Source organism: Chelon labrosus (assembly GCF_963514085.1).
Source record: "Chelon labrosus genome assembly, chromosome: 8".
In the NCBI taxonomy this organism is placed as follows: Eukaryota; Metazoa; Chordata; class Actinopteri; order Mugiliformes; family Mugilidae; genus Chelon; species Chelon labrosus.
Genome location: NC_140358.1, coordinates 21,941,576 through 21,963,580, shown reverse-complemented (window position 1 = coordinate 21,963,580; position 22,005 = coordinate 21,941,576). Strand labels below are relative to the sequence as shown.

Sequence of the window (22,005 nt, the reverse complement as noted above, 5' to 3'; positions counted from 1 at the left end):
GTTGATAAGTGTGTTTTCTATTCTGGAACATATTCATGTATGTAATGCCTATGGGTATAGTAATCATTTAAGCGTGTATTGTTTCTGGTATAACTGCTCTTTGGGACATAGATGGTTGCTTGTCAATAGCGGCACGTATTGATCTGTGTTTCACAGTTAGGAGCTGTTGACCTTATACACAGAAAAAACATTAGCACTCAAGGGGAACGTGCGTGCACGCATGCACCGATCTGCCCTTTTGTGCAGTGCACTGACACTTAACTTTAAACGGCAGAGAGCATGACCCGTGGCTTTACATACACGCAACGCACAATAGCCGGCGAGCGAGCCTCCGTGCAGGCACAGCGCGCACACTGACACAGAGCAGGGTGGCAGCCGCCTTGAACAATATTCATGTGTCAGTGAGCTGACATGGGCTTCTGCGTGTCTCTTGGAGCATCGTTGGTGTCTTCTGTTTAATAAAGCATAATTATAAAAGTATAGGAAATGATTCTTTTCATGAAGGTCCACAGCATTATGATGCACTTAAAGGGACTTGTAGTCATTATACCCTAACGCTAATGATCGCAGACGCACCCGCTTCTAATGATGAATGTTTGAAGGAGTTTGGACTTTAAGCTAATAATGTATTTTTGATATAATTAAAGTTCCATTGGTATGTCTTGCTGATATTTGTTGGGAATGTACATTCAACTCACATTAAACACAGAAAAAAAAGCTCTGTACGAGGAAGCATAGCATGATACAACTTGTAAACTAATGCACAACCATATATAAATGTGTCCCAAGGAGTCCATGCACAGAAATGCGACCACGCTTGTGTGTGTGTGTGTGCGTGTGTGTGAGCGTCTCAGCATGCGCAGGTGTCCTCGCTCTCTCTCCGCCTGTTAGTTAGATTGATAGTCAAATTAATCTGCAGCTCCGTCCAGGTATAAACACGCTGCCTGCTGGCCAGGATACATCCCCCTCTATTAGCTCCATAATTCAAAGCACCCTCCAGCAGCCTGCCCTGATCATAGGAGGGTAATTGCAGGGAGGGTGAGCCTGATTTATTGACGGAGTGGATATGGTGGATTACAAGCTGATTTGGAGATTCGTTTATGGCTCATTTTGCATTTTATATAATTGGAATTTGTTTTTTTGAGAGAGAGAGAGAGCTCTCTGCCACAAACACACATCTTACACAAATATCTTAGCGGTCAGCCAAAGTGCACAGTGCCCGGAGTTGTTGGAGTCATGCTGCTTCCTCGCTTAAGGACACTTTGGAAATTATTGTGTACGCCAACTGATGAACAGCAATCCTTTCAAATTAATGTCAGAGTACACCCATAAACAAAAAAAATCATTATAGCCCCAATACATATACTGTCTCTGTGCCAATGTTATAGCCTCAGACTACACTTCCAACTTGAATATTAACTTTTATCAGGACTTAGATTCGTGAAAATCCAATTAACAGACGTGTATATTATTCAAGATTCAAGATTCAAAGAGTTCAGTGTCATGTGACCAGTGTAGAAACATGTTTCCCTGTACAATGAAATTCGTCTTCTTCTTGCCGTCCACCCTAATGCAATATAAATAATCTTAGAAAATGGAATATGAAAATATAATACAACATATAAGATAACTAGTGCAAGGATTGATGTGCAAATTGGAATATAAACAATGAACTGAAAAATGTAAACAGAAGCTGTTAGCTGTCAGCTGTTAAAGGGGAACCACAGCTTTTTTTTACAACCTGCACCTTATTTCTGGCATACAATACAATCGTTTACTCACCCATATAACTTTTGTGTAATTTGCATTCCTTCGGGAGGCATTTAGATCTGTGTATATCCATGTAGTGGGAGTGACTGGGGCACCGAAACGCAGCCTCTAAATAACGCATTATCTCCCGCGAAGCTCGTTCATTTCACCAATATTTTGTTATCGTACGCTAGTGCTATTCCCCGTTGAGTCCAGAGTTAGCTGTTATCATCATCTGGGGTCTATAGATTGACCTACAGATGTCACGGACGATGTCTTCTGACCTGGACGACGGTCGGCTTGTTTACCTGTAATTTGCTACTGCTAGTTTTTTGCCACATGGCTGAATATTGTCCAGATTCTGAGGTTGTGGATGAACCATAGCAGTAGCAAATTACAGCCCTAGTGTACAATAACAAAATATTGGTGAAATGAACGAGTTTTGCGGCAGATAATGCGTTATTTAGAGGCTGCGTTTCGGTGCCCCAGTCACTCCCACTACATGGATATACGCAGATCTAAATAACCCCCAGAAGGAATACATATTACACAAAAGTTATATGGGTGAGTAAACAATTGTATTTTATGCCAGAAATAAGGTCCAGGTTGTAAAAACCAGTGGTTCCCTTTTAAGGAGTCTGACGGCAGTGGGGAAGAAGGACTTCTGCAGTCTCGAGGTCCTACATTTTTATATTGTACATTATTTCATTCTAAGCGGTTTTACTTGCTCCCTATTCTGTAGATTCATCAGGTGTGTTTTCAGCTGAAAGGCGTTTCTCCTCGCACCTGTTCCCTGTTTCAGCATGACAGCACATTCCTCATTTGTCTTAATAGATGCACACGGGAAGGAGTCACGAACACACACGTCCACGCGCCGGTTAGAGCGAAATGCCATGTTTTATTCATTGCTCTCTTCAAATGCAAATAAAGGCGACCAACTGTACCCTTTCTTTGCCATGTTACAAAATAACAAGCCGCACTCGGCAGATGACCGGCACTCACCAACACGCCTTGAGCTTAATGTAGAAACTTCCCTATAACAAAAAGGGTTATGTGTGTCAGCCGCTCACATTAGACCCAGAACGGTGGCCACAAATCTTTCCTTTCACCTTTTAAATCTCTTTTTTTCACCTCATTTATAGCCCACGAGACAGGTTGCAGCTTTACTGGACAGATTTTAGTGGCGGTGAATTGTCAAGTCAGGCTTAAATGTATTTGGAAGGTATGTGCTTTGTGCAACGGGTTTGTCACAAGAGGAGCACAAAGCTGAAATTTAGGAAACCATGAGGGGGAAAAATGTACAATGAATTTATGTCTGCAGGCAACATATGAAGCTTTCCCTCGGGTAGCTGTAGCTGCTATGGCAGAGTTAGTAGAGGGGGCCGTTATCCACCAACCCCAGGGTTGAACTGTCTTTCACATGTGCATGTGTCAAAGTGTCCTTGGGCAAGACTCTGAAGCCCAAGTTGCTCCCAATGGGCAAGCCAGCACCTTTTATGGCAGCTCTGCCATCATGGAAGTGTGAATGTTGTGTAAATGGGGCATGGAAGGCAAGAAAAATGTAAAGCTCTTCATCCGTTAAGGCAGAAAAATCCTATATACTGTGAGTGCAGTCTTCTCACCACAGCATTAAGCGTTCCCAAGTTACCCCAAGCAAAACACACAACAAGCCTTCCAACAATGTCAAACTATTCCTTCAATAACACACAATCCAAACCAATCTAAAACCAACTCACTCCTTCAAGAGTCATTTAACGGCTCTTAACTCTCGTTGACAAGTCACCACTGCTTTTGCAAACTGACTGAACTCACCCTTTAATTTTCTGCAACCCTTTTCTGCACAGGCTACGGTGTCGGCTTTATTTGTGTGGATGAAATGATCCCGTAATCGCTTCCAAATCACATAGTGGGACTTTATTTCCTACAGATAGTGGCAAGCCCGAGTACGGCAAATATGCTGAAAACAAATTAGACTGCCAATAACCCGATAACGTGTCTCGTAAACGATCCCGATAAACACCAGTTACCGCCGCTTTGTTGTCCCGCAGTGTGTGCACCTCTCATGAGGATGAAATGACCAGGAGCCATGAAACGCAAGCGCGTCTCTAATACGATCAAGATGAACCACAAATGTCGTCTCTGTATAATCTAATCTGTAGCACTATATTGCCTCTGCTATTCAGCATTTGAAAATCTTTTTTCTCGTTTTTTTCTCCTCATATTTTCTTGTCTGTTTAATAAAGTCCCGCATCACATAAATGTTTCCCTGCCTTCCTCTTGACAGATATGCACATTAGCAGCTGTCTTATGAGGCTGAGATATTTCTTTAATATCATTTACTGTGCTCTTAAACACTGAATGTTTTTGAAGATAGGGGAGAGTCGTAGAAAATATAACTTTAATAATATCTTAATGTGCTTTAGATGTAATTTGTATCTCTTCGCGTAATGTGTTTGCGTGTGTTTACTGTCCTTGTTAAGAAGATCTGCTGCTAAGATTATGCAGATACAGGTAATTAAAGAACAATAATATAATATATGTGATTACATCCCCTAAAAAGCTAAATCTTTAATAGTTTTTTGTAAAACACTAACTTTCTTGTCAAAAGTTAGGTATAAAAAGTAATGCTACTCTACCTGCTTAGCTTAGCATACAGACAGGAAACTCTTAGAACCACCTCTGGCTAGGAGCTTCCTGTATTGGTAAATGGTAAATGGCCTTGTTTTTATATAGCGCTTTTCTACCTATTGGTACTCAAACTGCTTTACAGTCACAGACCCGTCTACCCATTCGCTCACACAAGCACACACACATTCACACACATTCACACACCAGTGCCACGTACTGGGAGCACTTGCTCAAAGACATGTGGCACATTCCGGGTATAAACCTGCTAACCCTCTGATTCGTGGACAACCCGCCCCAGCACTGTTGTCTTACATAATTAGTCAAAAAGCTAAGATGTCCATGACTGGTTTACTTGCTAGTCTTGTCAAGACTTATCAACAAAATCTGAGTTCTGACTGTGACTAAGGAGTTGATTTATTACACTATGTGAATCTGGTACAGATGATGGTTTTTCAGTCCAAAAGCTTTTCAATACCACCTAAATGCACACAAAACCACCCAAAATGTTAGACTGATATCTTGTTTACTATACTTTAACTGCCCTCCACTAGAGTAGCCTATCATAAAAAAAGGAGCTTCTCCAACTTCCATGTGGGAAGTGTTTCAAATCAGCACTCAATTAGAAAAACAGGCAAACAGGTTCACCTTCCCAACCCCATTTTTACGCTGCACAAAAAAGATCGAAACTACCCAACTGGGCCCGATCTGGCCACGCTGATTGTTGACACCCTCACGGCATTGCTAGGCAACCAGCAGTTATTTTAGAAAGTTGTTCCTCCAAGCAGAGAAAGAATCTAGTCCATAAAACTACTGTTTGTTATTTGTTGCAGCATTGATGTCTCTGTTTTCCCTCCAGCTAGCTTAACTAACTGCCTTATATTTACTATGGCCTTACTCTAGACAAAACAGAACGTATTTCCCAAGCTCTGGAACTGAAATCTAAAGTTCTCCACAAAAATATGCTACAACGTACATTTAAGGCGAAACCTCACACTGCACCGTCAGGACAAATTATGGCATGTAACCTACAATGTCTGCTGGCAAATCACCCAGAGGATCATAAAAAATCAGGAGCCGGCATCTGTTGGCAAGTAAACGGATGAATTGATTTGAAATATGTTTGGTTTCCCAAGAACTTCACCGTAGTTCTTTCCGGAACAAGCCAATTAAAGTTACAACTGTCTAAAAATACACCGGAACACGCTGTTCTAAGAGATGTTTGGCATGAAATGGTGTTATTTTATATCTTGGTATACCCCTTTTTTTTTTTTTTATCCTGCCCCATCTGCTTCTGTTTTAATTGGTAATTTACTGCTTTTCGTAGAATCTCTCAAAACCTGCAAACGCATTGTAATGAAATGTGGGAAGTACATAATCAGGTTAGCTTGAGTCTGTTGAATATTCATTTTTAGTGACTGTACTATACGTCCTTACTTCTTCAGTAATCCCAAATATATTCCGAGCTGAATATTACTTGTTTGCCTTGCAGGTAGACAGCGATGGGAAAATGTTTATACACTGAATATCAAATTTCCAACATCAAAATAACTTCATCATTAAGTCCAAAGACCATTGTGTCGGTGACATGCAACACAGCAGCAAAATGTGCAGCGCTTGCACTTAACGTTGAAGCGTCTTTAACTTCCGGAACATTTTTACTAACTAAAAACATTTAAATGTATTCCACACAGCACCACATATGAATATGCACCCACATACAGACTCACAATTTGCACTGGTGAGGATTGAACAGCATGCACTAAGTGCTTCTGACACAGCATTTGCATTGCAGTCTAATTGAATCATTGTGTTTATAGCGAGATGTGCATAATACGTACTTCTTTACATAGATGTGCGTTTGTACCACTTAGTGTTTGGCTTCCGGTTTCCGGGTTGGACAGGCTGAGGGGAAGAGACCGTGACAAAGGCAGACACACACACACAAAAAAAGAGAAAATGTAGAGGGGACGCAGCAGACAGAGAGAAAGCTGCTTTAGTGCTTTCTGTTCAGCTCAGTTCAGTGTGCATTACTGGCATGAATGTATGGAGCAACATCATCAAAGCTGCAAGATAAAAGACTGCTTTTACATAAAATCCTTTTCTCCTTTTGAAATTTCTTTTGTATCTGCGCCTTTGCGAGGGAGGACAGGTTTCTTTTGGTTTGGATATTTCATCACATATCCACGTTGGTGGTGCATGTGGAAGTTTAACACATGTTCTACAATCTGTATATTTTCCACAATTACATATTAGTACAGAATCTAATCTACATGCAGTAACTTTGAAAAGTAGGTGAGGTAAAGTTGTCACATGTCACGGTACACCCTGTACAGGTCAGGCCAGTGTATAACCGGGATAGCAGAACCAGACAACCATTCACACTCATATCCACACCTACAGACAATTTAGAATGTCTTTGAACTGTGGTAGGAAGCCAAAGCACCCACCACAGGGAGGACATGCAACTCCACACAGAAAGACCCCAGTGGGTTCAATCTTAGAACCTTTTAGCTGTGGGTACCAAGACCCAAGTCGCAAAAATATAATTAATAGTCTGGGTATAGCTTAAGATGGGCAGCTCAACATTCAGGGTAACATTAAACAAGAAGTAACTGATGTTTTGAGCATCTGTAAACACATCATTCACTTATTTTTTACCAGTATGTGTCTCTGTTTACACATCCATGAGATATTAAGCAGCATCAGGGGAGTGGTATCTGTAGTAATGCAAAAATACCAGAATGCCAATAATGTCTAACGCCAAATATTTCTTCTGTTGGAGCCAAATTACATGTTGTTATAAATTAATTCAACTGTCAGTTTCATTGTTTCATTGCTTCTCTTAAACTGATAAATGGTTACTTGAAACTATGTTTCTAATTGTATGTAACCAAAAACAATAGGCATTTATCAATATGCATTCTTGTTTGTACTTGTGTTCTTGTGGACTTGTAAAACATCATCGGTCACTGCCCAAGCAGTAGTCCAATTCAAAGTACATATCTGACCAAGTAAAGTCGAGAGGTTGAGATGTGGTCTTTCGCTGTTCGTTTTATCAAGGTTTGCATTGACTTGGACTTGGTGTAGCCAGGAATCCCAGATTGCATGTTGCAGGCATCAACAAGTACGGTGCTATTCCAATTCGGGGGCAAACTGGTCAAGTCTGAACTACCAAGTATGCAAGTCCAAAGTTAATATCCTTGGTGCTTATAAATGCTCAAGGAATCTCAGCAAGTTGCCTGCATCATGATTAATCCCGGTGCTATGTGCACCACAGTACAGCATGGTAGGGGATGATTATACTAAAAACAAAATCTTAAAAACAAAAGACTGTGTCTCTAATAACCCCAGAGGAGGATATCCTTGATGATGTTGTTAGCCGGTAACTTAACTCTCTAAAAATAATATTATCACTATCTCTAGTGAGTGGCAGTATTAGCTACAAAGTCTACCCTACAGTTTTCCAGATAAAAGCTGTAATGGAACAATATTCATTTGTGACCTTGTCACTTTAATTTCATATCCTGCCTTGAAGCACGACCAAGCATAAAGGCTTCTGCGTGCCTTCAGGCTTTTGCTGTATTTCCCAGATTGTGAAAATCAGATCACTGTTAAGTGCAACCACCTTTAATTAAAGCGGATAACCAGTTTTTACTTCTGGTTTTGAAGTTTCTCAGACTAGAGGCAGCCACATTGCGGCATGTTTTACCACTCAGTCTGAACGAGGGGCCGTATTCTGGTTGGAAAGTTACGTCTGCACACATCCTCTATACAAAATGTTCGCGGGTTGCTATTTATTACGTTGTAGAGAGGTGGTGATCATTTAATACTGTTGACAAAATTAACACTACTAGCTGTGGTGTGGATGGGCCAAAAATCAACAGAGACATGGAGGTTTTCGTAAAAGACTGGACGATCCCAGTGTCCCAGTGGAAGATAAAGACACACAGAGAGGGAGCCACAGGAGCATACTGGAAAAGGTAACCGAATCAGTGGAGGAGAAAACAAGATGCTGCAGGCTGGAGATAGATTGATGAGGAGGCGAGAAACTGAGGGATGGACGGATAAAAAGCTTTCCAGGCCTCTAGTTCAATGCTCAGTGGTCTTGGTCAGGTCAATGACAACAATCCCAGTGTCCTCTGTAAGACACTTGCACACGTTCACACACATACGTACACACAGCATTGATGGGATAAGTGGCTTAGATCCACTCAGATGAGAGGTTTTGGTTAGGGCACAATAGGTGAGTGTGTGTGTGTGAGAGAGAGAGAGAGGGAGAGAGAGAGAGAGAGAGCAAAAAAGAAAGAAGATCAATGGGTCGTTTTGTGTCTGGAGGTGAACTTGGGAGAGCACACACAGCCAGGCCTACACACACAGACACACACACACACACCATTACACTCTCACACAAACAATTACTATCACCATGTACAGATTTTAAGACATCTTAGACGTCTAAGATGATGCTGACAGCACGTTGCATCATACACATTGAAACAAAACTTCAAAGTTTCTTATTCCATTAAATAATTTGTCTCAAGGACAGACTATCACACCATGACAGGTGTAGCTTTGTGCAAATAGCAACACTTGTTTTCTCTTAAACCTCCACAGAGCCTACGTTTCTTCTAGGTTATTTCTTCACTTCTTGTTTCGCAAAACTCTTAATTGCAACAGGTGTTTACAAAAATCAAGGCTGGAAGAAACTTGCAGAACAGGTAGGTTTGGTGATTGGGTTGAGAAACACTAGTTTGGCAGAGCTAGGCTCAGTTATTTCAGACCTTGGGTCTCGTACCTGTGCCAAATAAGCTTGAGCCCAGGTGTAAATAATGCCTGCTGGGGCAACATTTCCTCTTTGTTGTAATAAGACCTTGAATGGGACAAGACCTGTCTTTGGACAAAATACTGTGGGCAACAAATCATATAAAAAACACCCCTTTCCTCAATTATGCCTAAAACTGTTCTTGTTCTTGTGAAATTATGTTTATCAGATATTGTACAACTTGTTATGTCTTCTCCATGCCTGTTCATTCAATGCTGTCAATAAGGTGTTAAAGAGGTTATAATTTCACTAAAACTGCAGTTGGCTCCAACCAGTAGAATATGTCACACAAAGTCTCAGTGGAATGACTCACGTTAACTCTCGGATGGATAAATAAATCTGCTCAAAGCCAACCCACTCAGACTGATTTGAGGGTGCTTGACTTGCTTTAGAAATATGGACGCGCACACAGTATGTGTTATGTTCGGGATGTCAAAGTAGTTTACATCCAGAACTGGAACTCGAGATGTTAAGGGTTATGTTTCACTTTTTTTTTATGTGCCTTGTGTCAAGAACTGATATAGAAACGATGAAATATGTTAATGTCACTGGAGAGCTTTGTAACATTTTTATTCCTCTGCTTTGTTTGTAATCTGTCCAGGAACTCGACGTACTGCATGAAAGTGTCCATGTCAATGACGGTGGAAGAGAGCGACGAGGGCAAGTGCTTCAGCAGCAAAATCCGCCACCTGGAGAAAGCCGAGATAACTCACAGCAAAATGATCAACTGTCCTGATATAGAAGACTATTTGGCTCCATACAAGCAACCACAGATGACCTGGTATAAGGTATGAGACAAATCCAAAGTTTGGAGAAGTCTTCCGTAGAGTGCAACTGATTCAATTCTGCTTGTATCTCCCCGTTAGGAGTGCGAGCGGGTCGAGTGGAGAAGCTCCATCACTGTTAACACCACAAATATTTGGATCCCTGAGATAGAGGAGGGCGACGGGGGAAATTACACCTGTGAATTACAGTATGGATCCAGGCTGGTGCGACGGACTACGCAACTCAAAGTGACAGGTAGGACGTACGGCTGGATGATTCTGCAAAGAAGTGGTGTGTTTTGAGAGAGTATGTGAATGATATTATTGTATACATCTAGGTAAACTGTGTTTTGGATTTCAATAGCTATAAGTGCAACTATCCCCAAAGGACCGAAGATTGATCGATGGCTGAATTAAAATAAATATAGGACAGAAGAAGGATAAGGTACATAGGAGATGAGACTGAATACATCTGGACAGGACACAATAGAATAAGTAAAACAGTAAATTGGCAAAAACCGGATAGGACTTGATACTTAAACGGAAATATGAACAACCGGGGTATTTTTTACCAGAGGACCTCAAGTCAGGCTAGTGGGACAGCAAACTGAGGTTGCTAGGTGTAGTAGGAAGTCTCATTTGGCCACAATTCAATCAGTGGTTTTGGGTTTTCTCCCACAGTCCTAAGACATCTGAAATTGGTGGGAATAGATGTGAGTGTGAATGGTTGTGTGTCTCTGTGTTAGCCCTGCGATGTCCAGGGTGTACCCCGCCTGTCGCCCAATGACAGCGGTTATAGAAAATGAATGAGTGACTGTATATTTTTTTTGGAGACTGGACTTAAAACACGGTAGCAATATGTATTCTGCCTGCTGTTAATATACAACAGATCTCTCCGTGGCTCCAGAGCATCCATTATTTTTGACAGATGCCTAGACTCAGCAATACATCATTCATCATTACTACAGCAGTTTTAAAATTCCCTCGAATGCAAGTACCAATCTATCCTAAAACAACTGCGTACGTTCACATTCCTGGCACTGCTCTGTTGTATTTCTTTTATTGTATTTGTTTTGTGCCCAGATTAGACATAGATTGTTTCAAGCTTCAGTGGCTTTGGACTTAACTTTGACTCTGTGGTAGCATCTGCACTTTGCCGTTTGAGTTTAAGTTTCACCTGCACTTTAGTTGAGTGTTTGGGGGAGATGGTTGGAGTCTATGATTGTGTGCGCATGTCTGCTTGCTGTCCTATGGTGTCTATTAGCAATGATAAAAATAAAAAAATATAAGCACACTTGATATGAACAGGCATGGCTACATTACCATGAGCTTATTTGCTACCACATTTCCTGAGTTCCCTCCCTCTACTCGCCTGTGAAACAAAAATAACATGCAAAACCACAGTCACATCTTCTACATTTTCTCACCGTGCCCTTATTCCATACTGTAACTGCTGTTAAAGGAAATAGCTGCTGTTTGTTCTCAGAGTGAGTTGTCATATTTAAATATATCTAAGCACTGCGATCAGATATGATTCTTTTTTTCCTGCGTGCTGTCCTGGTAGTAGAAGATAGTGAACGCTCCAAAGAACAACAAATTTCTGAGTGGAACAACTTGTGCTGTGGTCACAACAAGTGATGGTGTACAACATAATACATATCACTATATCAGAATGTATCTTAACCTTTCTCTGTGGATCAGACAAGACCTAAAGCGTATCATGAGATAATCCCAAACGTTTTGAGGGAGCGTTGAACTCCCTTTGAGTAAACTAGAAATATCCAGTCTTGACTGATTGTTAGCGCCTTATTCTTCGTATATTAACAACATTATATTGTTCACACTTATTTAAAATGTAATTAAAGTAAACAGATGTAAAGGAACACTACAAAGGAAAACAGACAGATGCCAAATACGCTGATCAGCCACAACAGTAAAACCACTGACAGGTGAAGTGAATGACATTGATCATCTCGTTAAAATGCAATGTTCTGTTGGGAAACTGCTGATCCTGCCATTCATGCCGATGTTACTTCGAGTCAAAACCCTCATCTAAAGGTTGTTGGTGACCAGGCATGCCCACCCCGTAGCAACAACACTCTCCGACAGCATGGGTCTTACCCAGCATGGACAATGCAGCCTGCCATACCACAAAGATGTAGGATGCATTGAACAAGCCTGATCCACAGAGGCCCCTCCCCTCCACCCAGAGGACCCATCCCGCTATTGACGTCCTGGTGTCAGACACTAGAGATGGGATTTACGGCTCTTTGAAGGGAGCTGGATCCGTTCCTTTCAAAGAGCCATTCAAAAGATTATTTATTTTTAAGATACCAGATTTTAGTCGAGAAATCACTGGGAGGAATGATAAGGGAGAATTTTGATCAGAATCATTCAAACTCAGACAATATATGGATACTTTATTTATCCCGTGGAAAATTCGGTAAAATGTATTCTGCATTTTCTCTGGCTCATTTTGTCTTTTCGAGTCGACAGCCACTCACTTCAAGTAAGCGTGTCCTTCCTCTTCTCGAGTTCGCTGGGTACTCAAACACTCATGTGTGAAGCCAAAAAAATTGAATTTTTTTTTAAAAAGAACGGCTCGCAACTGCGCCCCATCATTCGTTTTAAAGAGCCAGTCAATAGATTCGGTTTGTTCGCTAACGTCACAAGTCTGTCAGACACCACAGGACAACCTCAGAAGATCCGCATCTATTTTCAGATGAATCAGAACTGTTTTAGAGACACAAGGGAGACCTACACAATATTAGGAAGGTGGTTTTAATGTTGTGGCTTATCAGTGTATCAAATGCCAGTCTAAATATACATTACGTGGCAAATGATCAGGTTTAATCATTATATTGTTCAGTTATTTTTCTCACAACACAAACAACTGGTCTGAGGTGGCCATGTTGAAATATTTAATTTGATCTAAATATAAACTTTGTTTCATAAAGTTTTAAGTCATCTAATATTCAGTGCTATAAAGTTTCCAGCTGTTGTGTCCCTCCTTCTTTCTTTGTCGTCTGTCTAAGTAACCTAATTGAAGCAGGCTAACATATGGGGATAGACAAACTCGGTGACGCAGCATACGCACGAATGAACCAAGTGCCGTGCGGTTGTGTATGTGCGTGTTGATGGAACGCTGTACATGCCAACTGCTGTGAGTCCAATTTACCGTGCCCTGTTTAGAAAGCCAGAATATCTCTCCGACCCTTCGTTTTTTCACTCATCCCCTCCCTCCCTTCCTTCTATATTCATCTGCGTTTGCATCTTTGGCTCTTTCTGTCTGCCTCTGTACGTGCAGACTTTGGTGCCAGTTCCCATTCCAGGCCAGTGACTGTGTGTTTGTGTGTGTGTGTATGTGTGCATGCATTAATTTATGTTTGACTAGCTGCATATTTGTGTAACGTGTCACCACTCTATGTCATGGGAGTTCAGGATTTTAGGAGCAACATTCTGTGTACCAGCACGTGGTAGAATAAGGGTTTCATCTGCTGCAGCTCAGTATCAGCAACTGCATGCTAACACTGTAAACAATACTCAACAAAACCTGCCCCCGAGACATCTGTCAATGTGTGGCTCGGCTTAACATCTCTGTCCTTGATCCTGTACGTAGTGTAGGTCTGTCTCTCTTGGCAGGAGGTTTTATCGTGATGCCTTCAACGCTAAACGGAGATTAAAGTAAAGACACAGACAGAGCCTGAAGATCAGCTCTTGGCTACGATTTTGTTTCCAACAAAATACATTTCGCTGAAAAGAAGTGCTGGAAATAGACTTGACGACGCCTGTGAGACTGAGACAAAACTCCAATTGGGAATAGATGTTGTAAATGGCACACTCTCATTGTACCTCATTCATTACTCCAGTTACTTTTTCAATATCTGCAGCTTCTAATAAACGGCTGTCCCCGAGGAACGTGTACAATTTGCAAAGCTGGATAATCTCTTGTGTTTACAATGCTGTTCTGTTCTTAGCCCTAGGATATCCTTGGTAGACTGATTGGGTAACATGTGGGATTACATAGTATTCTAGTGGTTTCTAAATACTTTCTCGAAATGATTTTTTTTTTCTAAACTGTTTTATTATTTTCATTGTTAAATTTAGGGGGCAGTGGAATGGCTGACTGGATTATGGTCAGATTATGGATATTGACGTCCGTGCTACGTTGAATGCTTGAAGCTAATGTGGAAATGTAAAGCAGGGTTGAAACTAAATGTCTTCCATAACAACGGATACTGTAACCCTGGGACTGAAGTGGTTAAAGTCCAGAACAGAATGTCCCAAGAAAGAGCAATCACAATATGGTGGCATGAGTTTAACTGTGATTGATTTTAATTGTCAGGTGACGCAAGGTTGCCACAAATGTTAGGTCATCTAAGCCAATGGCTGTATTGCTAAACAAACACATGTATGAGCAGTGAGAGGGGGAACAGGAGGAAGGGCTAATGGAGGCAGACAGTGATACAGAACCAAGGATGCCGTATGCTCTACAGCTGGTAAAGCCCTCCGAGTCCCAACTTTGGGATTTGTGACAATAGTCTATATAAATATGACTTGGCTTACATAAGCAGAACCCAGTAATGAAGAAATGCTGTCTGTGAGCATGAGAAATGTTTCAGGATGTCCCGCTGCTCTGACACGAGTAGCACCAGTACAATAACCCAAAAGCAATTACTCTTGGCAGAGTTACTGACTCGTCGCTGTCCTTATTGTGAGGAAAAACCAAAGGACGTTACACATGCTATAGCTCTATATATGCAGCTGAGAGGTGGTTTTGGAAGGAATATATTACTACCAAGCTGCAAACATTTCACCCATCGCAACTTTCATAAGGTGTGATGAGAAAGGACAGCGCTGATTTATAAGTCTATTTTAGGTTCATATATATTATGCGTGATCCAAAGTGAATTCTACTTGAAAACTGTGAACATTAAGTCACATAAACGTGATTGTAGCATCTTAGTAAGTTCAGAGATTAAAGTAAAGACAGACAACATTTATCTAAGTGTTGCTGTGAGAGGATGTATTTCAGTGCCCCCAGATCACATCTTGTTACACCCCTCATCTATAAGATATTGTCTCAATGCAACAGAAAAACTATAACTACAAAAAAAATCTATAACGACACCATAAGTACAAAGCAATAAAATGTACCTATGAATTAAAAAGCTGAATCGATCCATAAAATACTTTCTTCTTTATTAAAGGACGTTTGTGCACACAGACAGAAGGAAAGCTAGAAACAGACTGAGCTCTCTGTTTGTTTTTATATCTGTCATGTCCCACAGTGAAGAGCTCCACCAGCCCTGAGCTGCCTTCAGGAGCAATCTGATCCCTACCACACCACAGCTCTGTTCTAAGTGTGTGTGTTTGCCTGCGAGCATGAACATACAAACAAAAGTATGATGTATCCGGCGCTGTGTGCGCACTCATGTGGACAGCTGTTGTACGTGTTTGGAAATTGACAGTAAAAGCAAATCGAGGGCCAATCATGAGATCCATATTCTGTGATGGGGCACAACTGTTCTCCCACCTATATATTGTTATACTTTAAAACGGATACTGGCCTCAGAGGGAGTATATGATTTTACTGACAGTACCACAACTGAAACTGCCAAAACACGGATCACAGATTTCCTTGTAATCGCTACACTAAGAGTTGAATCGACACGAAGAGTTCACACACACAAGCTTTTCCAGATTTTTTATCTCTACTGTGTTGACAGTAGGGGTTGTACAGGCTAGCTGGCTAGTTGGTTTGTCGACTTCACTGCTGGGCCATGACGCTTTAAGCATCATGTCAATATATGTATAACAACATGGACGTCTCAGAGAAGACAGGTGAGGAGTCCAGTGGGTCGTTGCAGCAAACCAGCAGCAGTTCATCAAGGGCGTGAAAATACCTCACTACAGATGAAGCCCATACTATTGTGACATGCAGAATATGTAAGTCAGTCCTGAAATACAACAAAAGTACTCCTCCAGTTCACACTCATCTGAAAAGGTATCTACAAATGCTAACAGAGGTACGGTCCAAATCCTCTGTCAACAGTCAATTTACAGCTTCACCAAATGTCCTGCAGTAATAGAGAAGGAGGCTGCAAAACAACAATTTGCTGGTGAATTTCATTGTCAAAGTTATTGGACCTTTAGCTTCAGTACACAGAGAAGGCATTAATTGTCTACTTCAAAATATCTGAACTTGTGCATCCTCTAGTGGACAGGTACGACTATCTACCTGTAAGGTTTTGTTATTTTTACTTACACAGAGAGATTTATATTCATAGACGAAACCCTGTTCCCAGCACGCTTCTACCCAAGCCGCCCCTACTCTTAGTCTAATCAGCCTGAGTCATTTTACAGCAGAGCAGGACAAATGTGAAGTGCGAAGGGAACGCTGACGTTGTCTGCACACTAAACACACTTTTACTGTGTTACAGGTCTTTTGCAGAATAAACAGTGCGTGTCCATGTGTGATATACCATGTGTTGCCAATGGAGATCATTTTGTCAAGATGGCTATACTGCAAATACTGAATTATTTTACGTGCTACTTGAATTAAGTTATATCTAAATTCTACCTTGCAGCCTGTTTATTCATTATATTCAAACTGAGCGAGGATTGTTAAAGTGTTGCTGACACAGTACGCACATTTTAACACTAAGGAATTTGTGCATTTTGTGTTTGTGTGCCATATCCCACCACAGGGACTATTGTACAGGCGAGGTACTGGTGTACCTTTTTTTAGCACAACTTAAATCACTTCCGACTCACTCAACTTGCATTACATAAAACAAAATAGTATCTGTTGCAGAGACCTTGTATGTGATTGTGGCGGCTCTAGCATTCATATCACAGTTATTCCGAGCTCATCTTTTCATTGTGCTCTATAACTTGACCTGACAGTCATTTTCTTTCATTTTATTCTATGCTAAATATTTGAGCTATTCCCGTTAACGTTTTCCAGATATACGTGTCCGAGCTGGTTCGTTTGCTTACTGCACCTCAACCACAGTTCATCATTTTAAACCCAGCCTTGGTGTTTTCCCTCTTTTTGCTCACTCTCTTTTCACCCATAGCCATTTTTCAAAAAAATCTCATCAATATTTCAGAGGCATTTCAAAGTAAAATGTGTGTTAGCAAAGTACACAGCATTCAGGCTAAATTTAACTGCCGAGGATTTCTGTACTGAGGCACATGAGAGAGAAAGACAGTGGGAGAGAGAGAGAGAGAGAGAGAGAGAGAGAGTAACAAAAAGAGAGGCGATTTCGATGGTCTAAAAATATTCGTAACCTCACTGGAATTATGTTTAGCCTAATGCAATATTATTTCCCCTGCATGCCATTGTGGCACTAGTGTGCACGTCATCTGTCTTATTCTCTTGCTCTTTCCCTCCTGTTCTGTCGCTGGCATTTTCTCAGTTTAAAACACACTGCACATTCTGTACTTACACAGATGCATTTATATCCAGATGTTAACACAGTTCTACTGACTATCCCAAACCACAAGGCGAAAAAATATAACCAAGTGGCATATGGTATCACCCTGGAGGTAATTAATAAGAAGATAAAGAATGCAACATGCATAGAGTCCCCTCTGTGGAGAAGTAGGTAGATGAAAAAAAACCCAGAAGGATGTCAGCTAACAGAGCTGCACAAGGGTGACATAAGAGACAGGTCCTGGATGGATAAGGACAACAAGATATGCATCGGTGAGGCTCTAGACTGCCATACAAAGTCTCACAGCTCTGGCTGCTAGGCACTGAGACACACCAGCCAGGCAGAGGCCAAGAGAATAAATGGCCTGCTCTCCAAATACCCATCCAGAGCTGAGACTGAACAATAATGCATCCGAGAGGCAATACAAGTATCTGCCAGGTGGACTTAAGAGCTGATCACAGCAACCTTGCAGGAACCAGTGACACACAAAGTCAAACATCACATGAGTCTGAGGCATGAAGAGCTAGATACCACCAAAACATGTCATGATCAGATATCAGCACAAATGAGAGGGCTGCTAACAGCCAGTACTCATCCAGGCTGGCTAACACACTGCCAGACAATCTTGATCATGAAGGAACCAGACAAGGGTAAAACACCTTTGAACTACCTGTCAATCCCTTGCTTACCCACAACAGGAAAGCTCCTCTCAGGCTTCATCGCAGGAAAGTGGAGTGTGCACAAGTCAGCACATGAACAAAGCTCAGAATGACACTGAAAACAACACCAGAGGGACTGAGCAGTGGTTGCTGGTCAAAAAGAGCAATCATCCAAGACTCTAAGCCTAGGCAGACTATCAGTGCAAGAAAGCCTGTAAATCAATTTCCCACCCATGGATACTAAAGAGCATGGCTTCCAGGGCGCTGATTCATCACCATTGCAGTGTGCCTGTGGAAAACAACGCTGGAGGCCAACTCCGAAGTCCTCACACAAGTTACATCAAGTGTGTCACGTATCGACTTGCTGTACTCTCCCAACTGCTGTTCTGCATTGCCCTGACCCCTCAACCAGATCATCACAGAAAGACCTATTAGTTCAGAGACCATTATCTCCTCCCCATGTACAGGAAAGTTACAGCCATATACTGTACATCTTCAGATTAGGACAGGTGTTGATTGTCAACTACAACTTAAAGGCAACTTGGTAGGAATAAGATCTAAGGCATCAACATGACCAGCCTTAGCAGTTACCCAGCTGGAATAGTAAGCTGCCCACAGGGTAACATGCCATTGATTTCTAGAAATGTATGGACTGTATGGACAAAGAAAAAAGAGGCAGGGCAAGGATTAATAAGGGTCAGTGCTGCTATCCAAGATGCAAAAAATGTCCACGAACGCACCAGCAAGCTGCAGTGCACAGTGGAAACTGGTTAATTGGCTTCGAAGTGACTGTTTTTTTGACTATGTAGTCATAATTTAGTCACTATTTACTGTTCATTTCATTATCCGACAACAGAAACAATAGAATAAGTAACTGAGGAAAGCGGGCAGCTCTACTAAAAGTATACATGAGAATATTGTATTTGTGTATTAAATAAGTATTCAGGACAGAAACTAGGAGATAAGCAAGGAGATTTAATAGCGTTGACACTGCACGGAATGGAAATGCAATACAATGGTAACACTCAGTATTACACTCTAGAGACGGTTCATTTTAAAACAGAAGAAAACCCAGCACTGATGCCTCACAGCAAGAAGGTTCTGTGTTCGAATCCATCGACTGGCTGGGCCTTTCTGTGTGAAGCTTGCATGTTCTCCCTGTGTCTGCCTGGGTTCTCTCCGGGTACTCCAGCTTTCTTCCACTGTCCAAAGACATGCTCATTAGGTTAACCGGTGGTTCGAAATTGGCCGTAGGTGTCAGTGTTTGTCTGTCTCTCTGTGTTAGCCCTGCGATAGACTGGCGTCCTATCCAGGGTGTACCCCGCCTCTCACCCAGTGACTGCTGAGATAGGCTCTAGCCCCCTACGCAACCCTCCAGAGGACAAGCGGTTACAGAAAATGAAGGAATAAATGAATGCTTTAAAAAGTGCTTGTGTCATCTCACACTTACAACTTATATATACTGTGTATTGCCATTCGGCTTGGTCCATATTGCCCATCCCATGTATATATATTGTGTATGCATGCATGTGTGGTTTTGTGCACATGGTAGGACTCATCACCTAGTTTGAGACTCACCTCCTGATTCATTGTGAAATTAGTTCGGTTCTCCAAAGACAGAGGGTCCTGATGAAGTTAGTACACACACACAGCTCATTAACATGACATTGCAATTGAAACTGAAACCCTATGACAGTAGGGTGAGGATAACGAGAGGGGTGCAGTGGCTGTGAGGGAGAATTCATTTCTTTAAATGTTAGAGCTCAGGACTTCTTCACCATAACATTTAAAAACGCATGATACCAATGTAAGCATTCATCATTTGGGTTTGCATCCCCAAACCAATTTGTGGTACTTGTGCTCAAGGCACAGTTTTACTTCTAAAATAGTCATGGCATCAAGGTGCCCCAACTTGTTTTGCCCTAGAGACTTGCTTGATAATGAGAACACACCTTGCAGACTGGGATAATAATATTGTTTCTCTCTCCCTGCCCAGTGGTCTAGGAACCCTGATGTAGACGACTGAATCTCAAAAAATGTTCCATTCTTATTGCACACTAAAGATTTACATCTCAAAAGGACGATATGAATATGCATTCTTTCGGCCTTTAAAGAGGTTTTCAATGCTTCATTTCAATTACAATGCACCATTTTAAATGTATTTTACTAGGAAAACACTTTTTTTTGAAAACACAATTGTTTATTATAGCAAAGGGATACTCTCTTCACAGGAAGACCACAGAATGACTTTAACAATGTACCTCTGACTGAAAATACTGCAGAAATTGATACTAGAGAAATAACCAGTGATGTTTCTTTGTGTTTGAATGACTGAATGTTTGCCAAAGAAAGTACAGGCTCAATGATCTTTGGTCGTGATGGCGTGGAACCGCTTCTCAGTAGGGTTGTGTGAAAATTCACACTGAAGGTGTGAAGATGGTAAAGGTTCAGTTTTAAAGAGAAAATGTTTTCTTAAATGGTGTACATCCTAATGAAGTTTGACAAGTACAGAGGTGTAAATACCGTTTAACTGTTACAAAAACATTAGTAAATAAATAAATGGAGCAGAATTACCATTGAAATATTTTTGGGACGCTGAATGTGCATTTAAACTTCACACTCAACATTGAAGAAATAACATTTTTGTAATGTTAAGAATGTAACCATGTAACCATGTAACTTTGCTTCTAACCGAGTCAAACTAAGGTTATGCCAGACCGGACACTACATTAGATCATATATGCATACTGTATATACATAGGATAGCCAAACCTGAATATGTATAAACCCTTTCAGCTTGACATGCTGTCAATTTTGTCCATTATTTACATAATCTTTAACAGAAATTACAGCCAGGTGTTTTTTTTTTACAAACAAAATAATGATGTGAACTAAAGTGGCATCTGTAACCTTTTAGGGAGGAAGCTGAAGTACAACATTGGCTGTTTTTGGTACGACCTTAATTTCTGATTAACCCTAAAAAAGTAATTTAAGTTGCTGGTACTCAAAGCCTAATCTGACAGCACGTCAGAAAAAAATCCTGGGTGTTGTTGAGAATGTATTTTTTGATCATGCATCCCTGGTGATCAAACACCAGAATTGGTTTATCCAAAAAAGCAAGCTGGAACAAGGGACACTGGAGAGTTTCTCGAAGACGTTTTTACCTCTCATCCAAGTAGCTTCTTCACTTCTAAAAGAAGTGTGGGGATTTGTTAACAACCAGCTCTGTAGCTGTAAGTGGAATAATCATCGCACCCACAGATGGTTCTATTTAAACCCCAACTCTCCACCAGTCTTTTAGAACTGAAGAAGGTACTTGGATGAGTGAAGTGCCTTCAAGAAACCGTGCAAGTCCAGTTTCCCTTGTTTCAGCTTTGTTTCAGGTTTTTGGTGCTTCTGGTTGAGGGTGCTTTCACACCTATATTTCGTTCAGATTCAGGGAGAAGTTCCTACAGTATAATGTTGCATTGAACCTTGGTTCAGTTTGTGTTCACTGAGTAATCTAGACAAAGTTCTGGCACGTCTTCAACACTATGTCAGAGAGTTTTGTGATTGGTCATAATTTAGCAGAAAGAAAAGGATTTCAAGAAATCAGGAAATAATCGCATTGAAAGATTAGCATAAGTACGTTCAAACAACTTTGACATATTCTGTATGTGATGAGAGGGCGCTGCCAGACACCTGTCAGGTGCACACTCTCTCAAAGACACATCTGCAGGGTATATAATTATAAGGCAGTCGTATCAGGTAGTCATATCGGTCCGTAGGTAACGTGTTTTCAAATAAACGATTGCAATCAGGCTGAGACCACCCTCTGTATCCTGGCTCCGCTTGGTTCATTTGTTCTGGAACAGAAAGCTATTGCTGTGTTCACACCAGAACACACATCGCTCCCAGGTTTTGGGGCAACGCCTTTGGTGTGAAAGCACTTTCAGAATCTT

The 22,005-nt window shown here is 41.2% G+C and overlaps 1 protein-coding gene across 1 annotated transcript in view; it reads left to right on the top strand.

The window, feature by feature from the left end:
* The window catches only part of il1rapl2 (interleukin 1 receptor accessory protein-like 2), a 330,885-nt gene that overhangs the window by 194,052 nt on the left and 114,828 nt on the right, over nucleotides 1-22,005 (top strand). Inside the window, exons 4-5 of the mRNA XM_084550062.1 lie at nucleotides 9,801-9,987; nucleotides 10,066-10,219. Of these exons, the coding sequence (XP_084406188.1) occupies nucleotides 9,801-9,987; nucleotides 10,066-10,219 (341 nt within the window). The remainder of the gene's footprint in view (nucleotides 1-9,800; nucleotides 9,988-10,065; nucleotides 10,220-22,005) is intronic.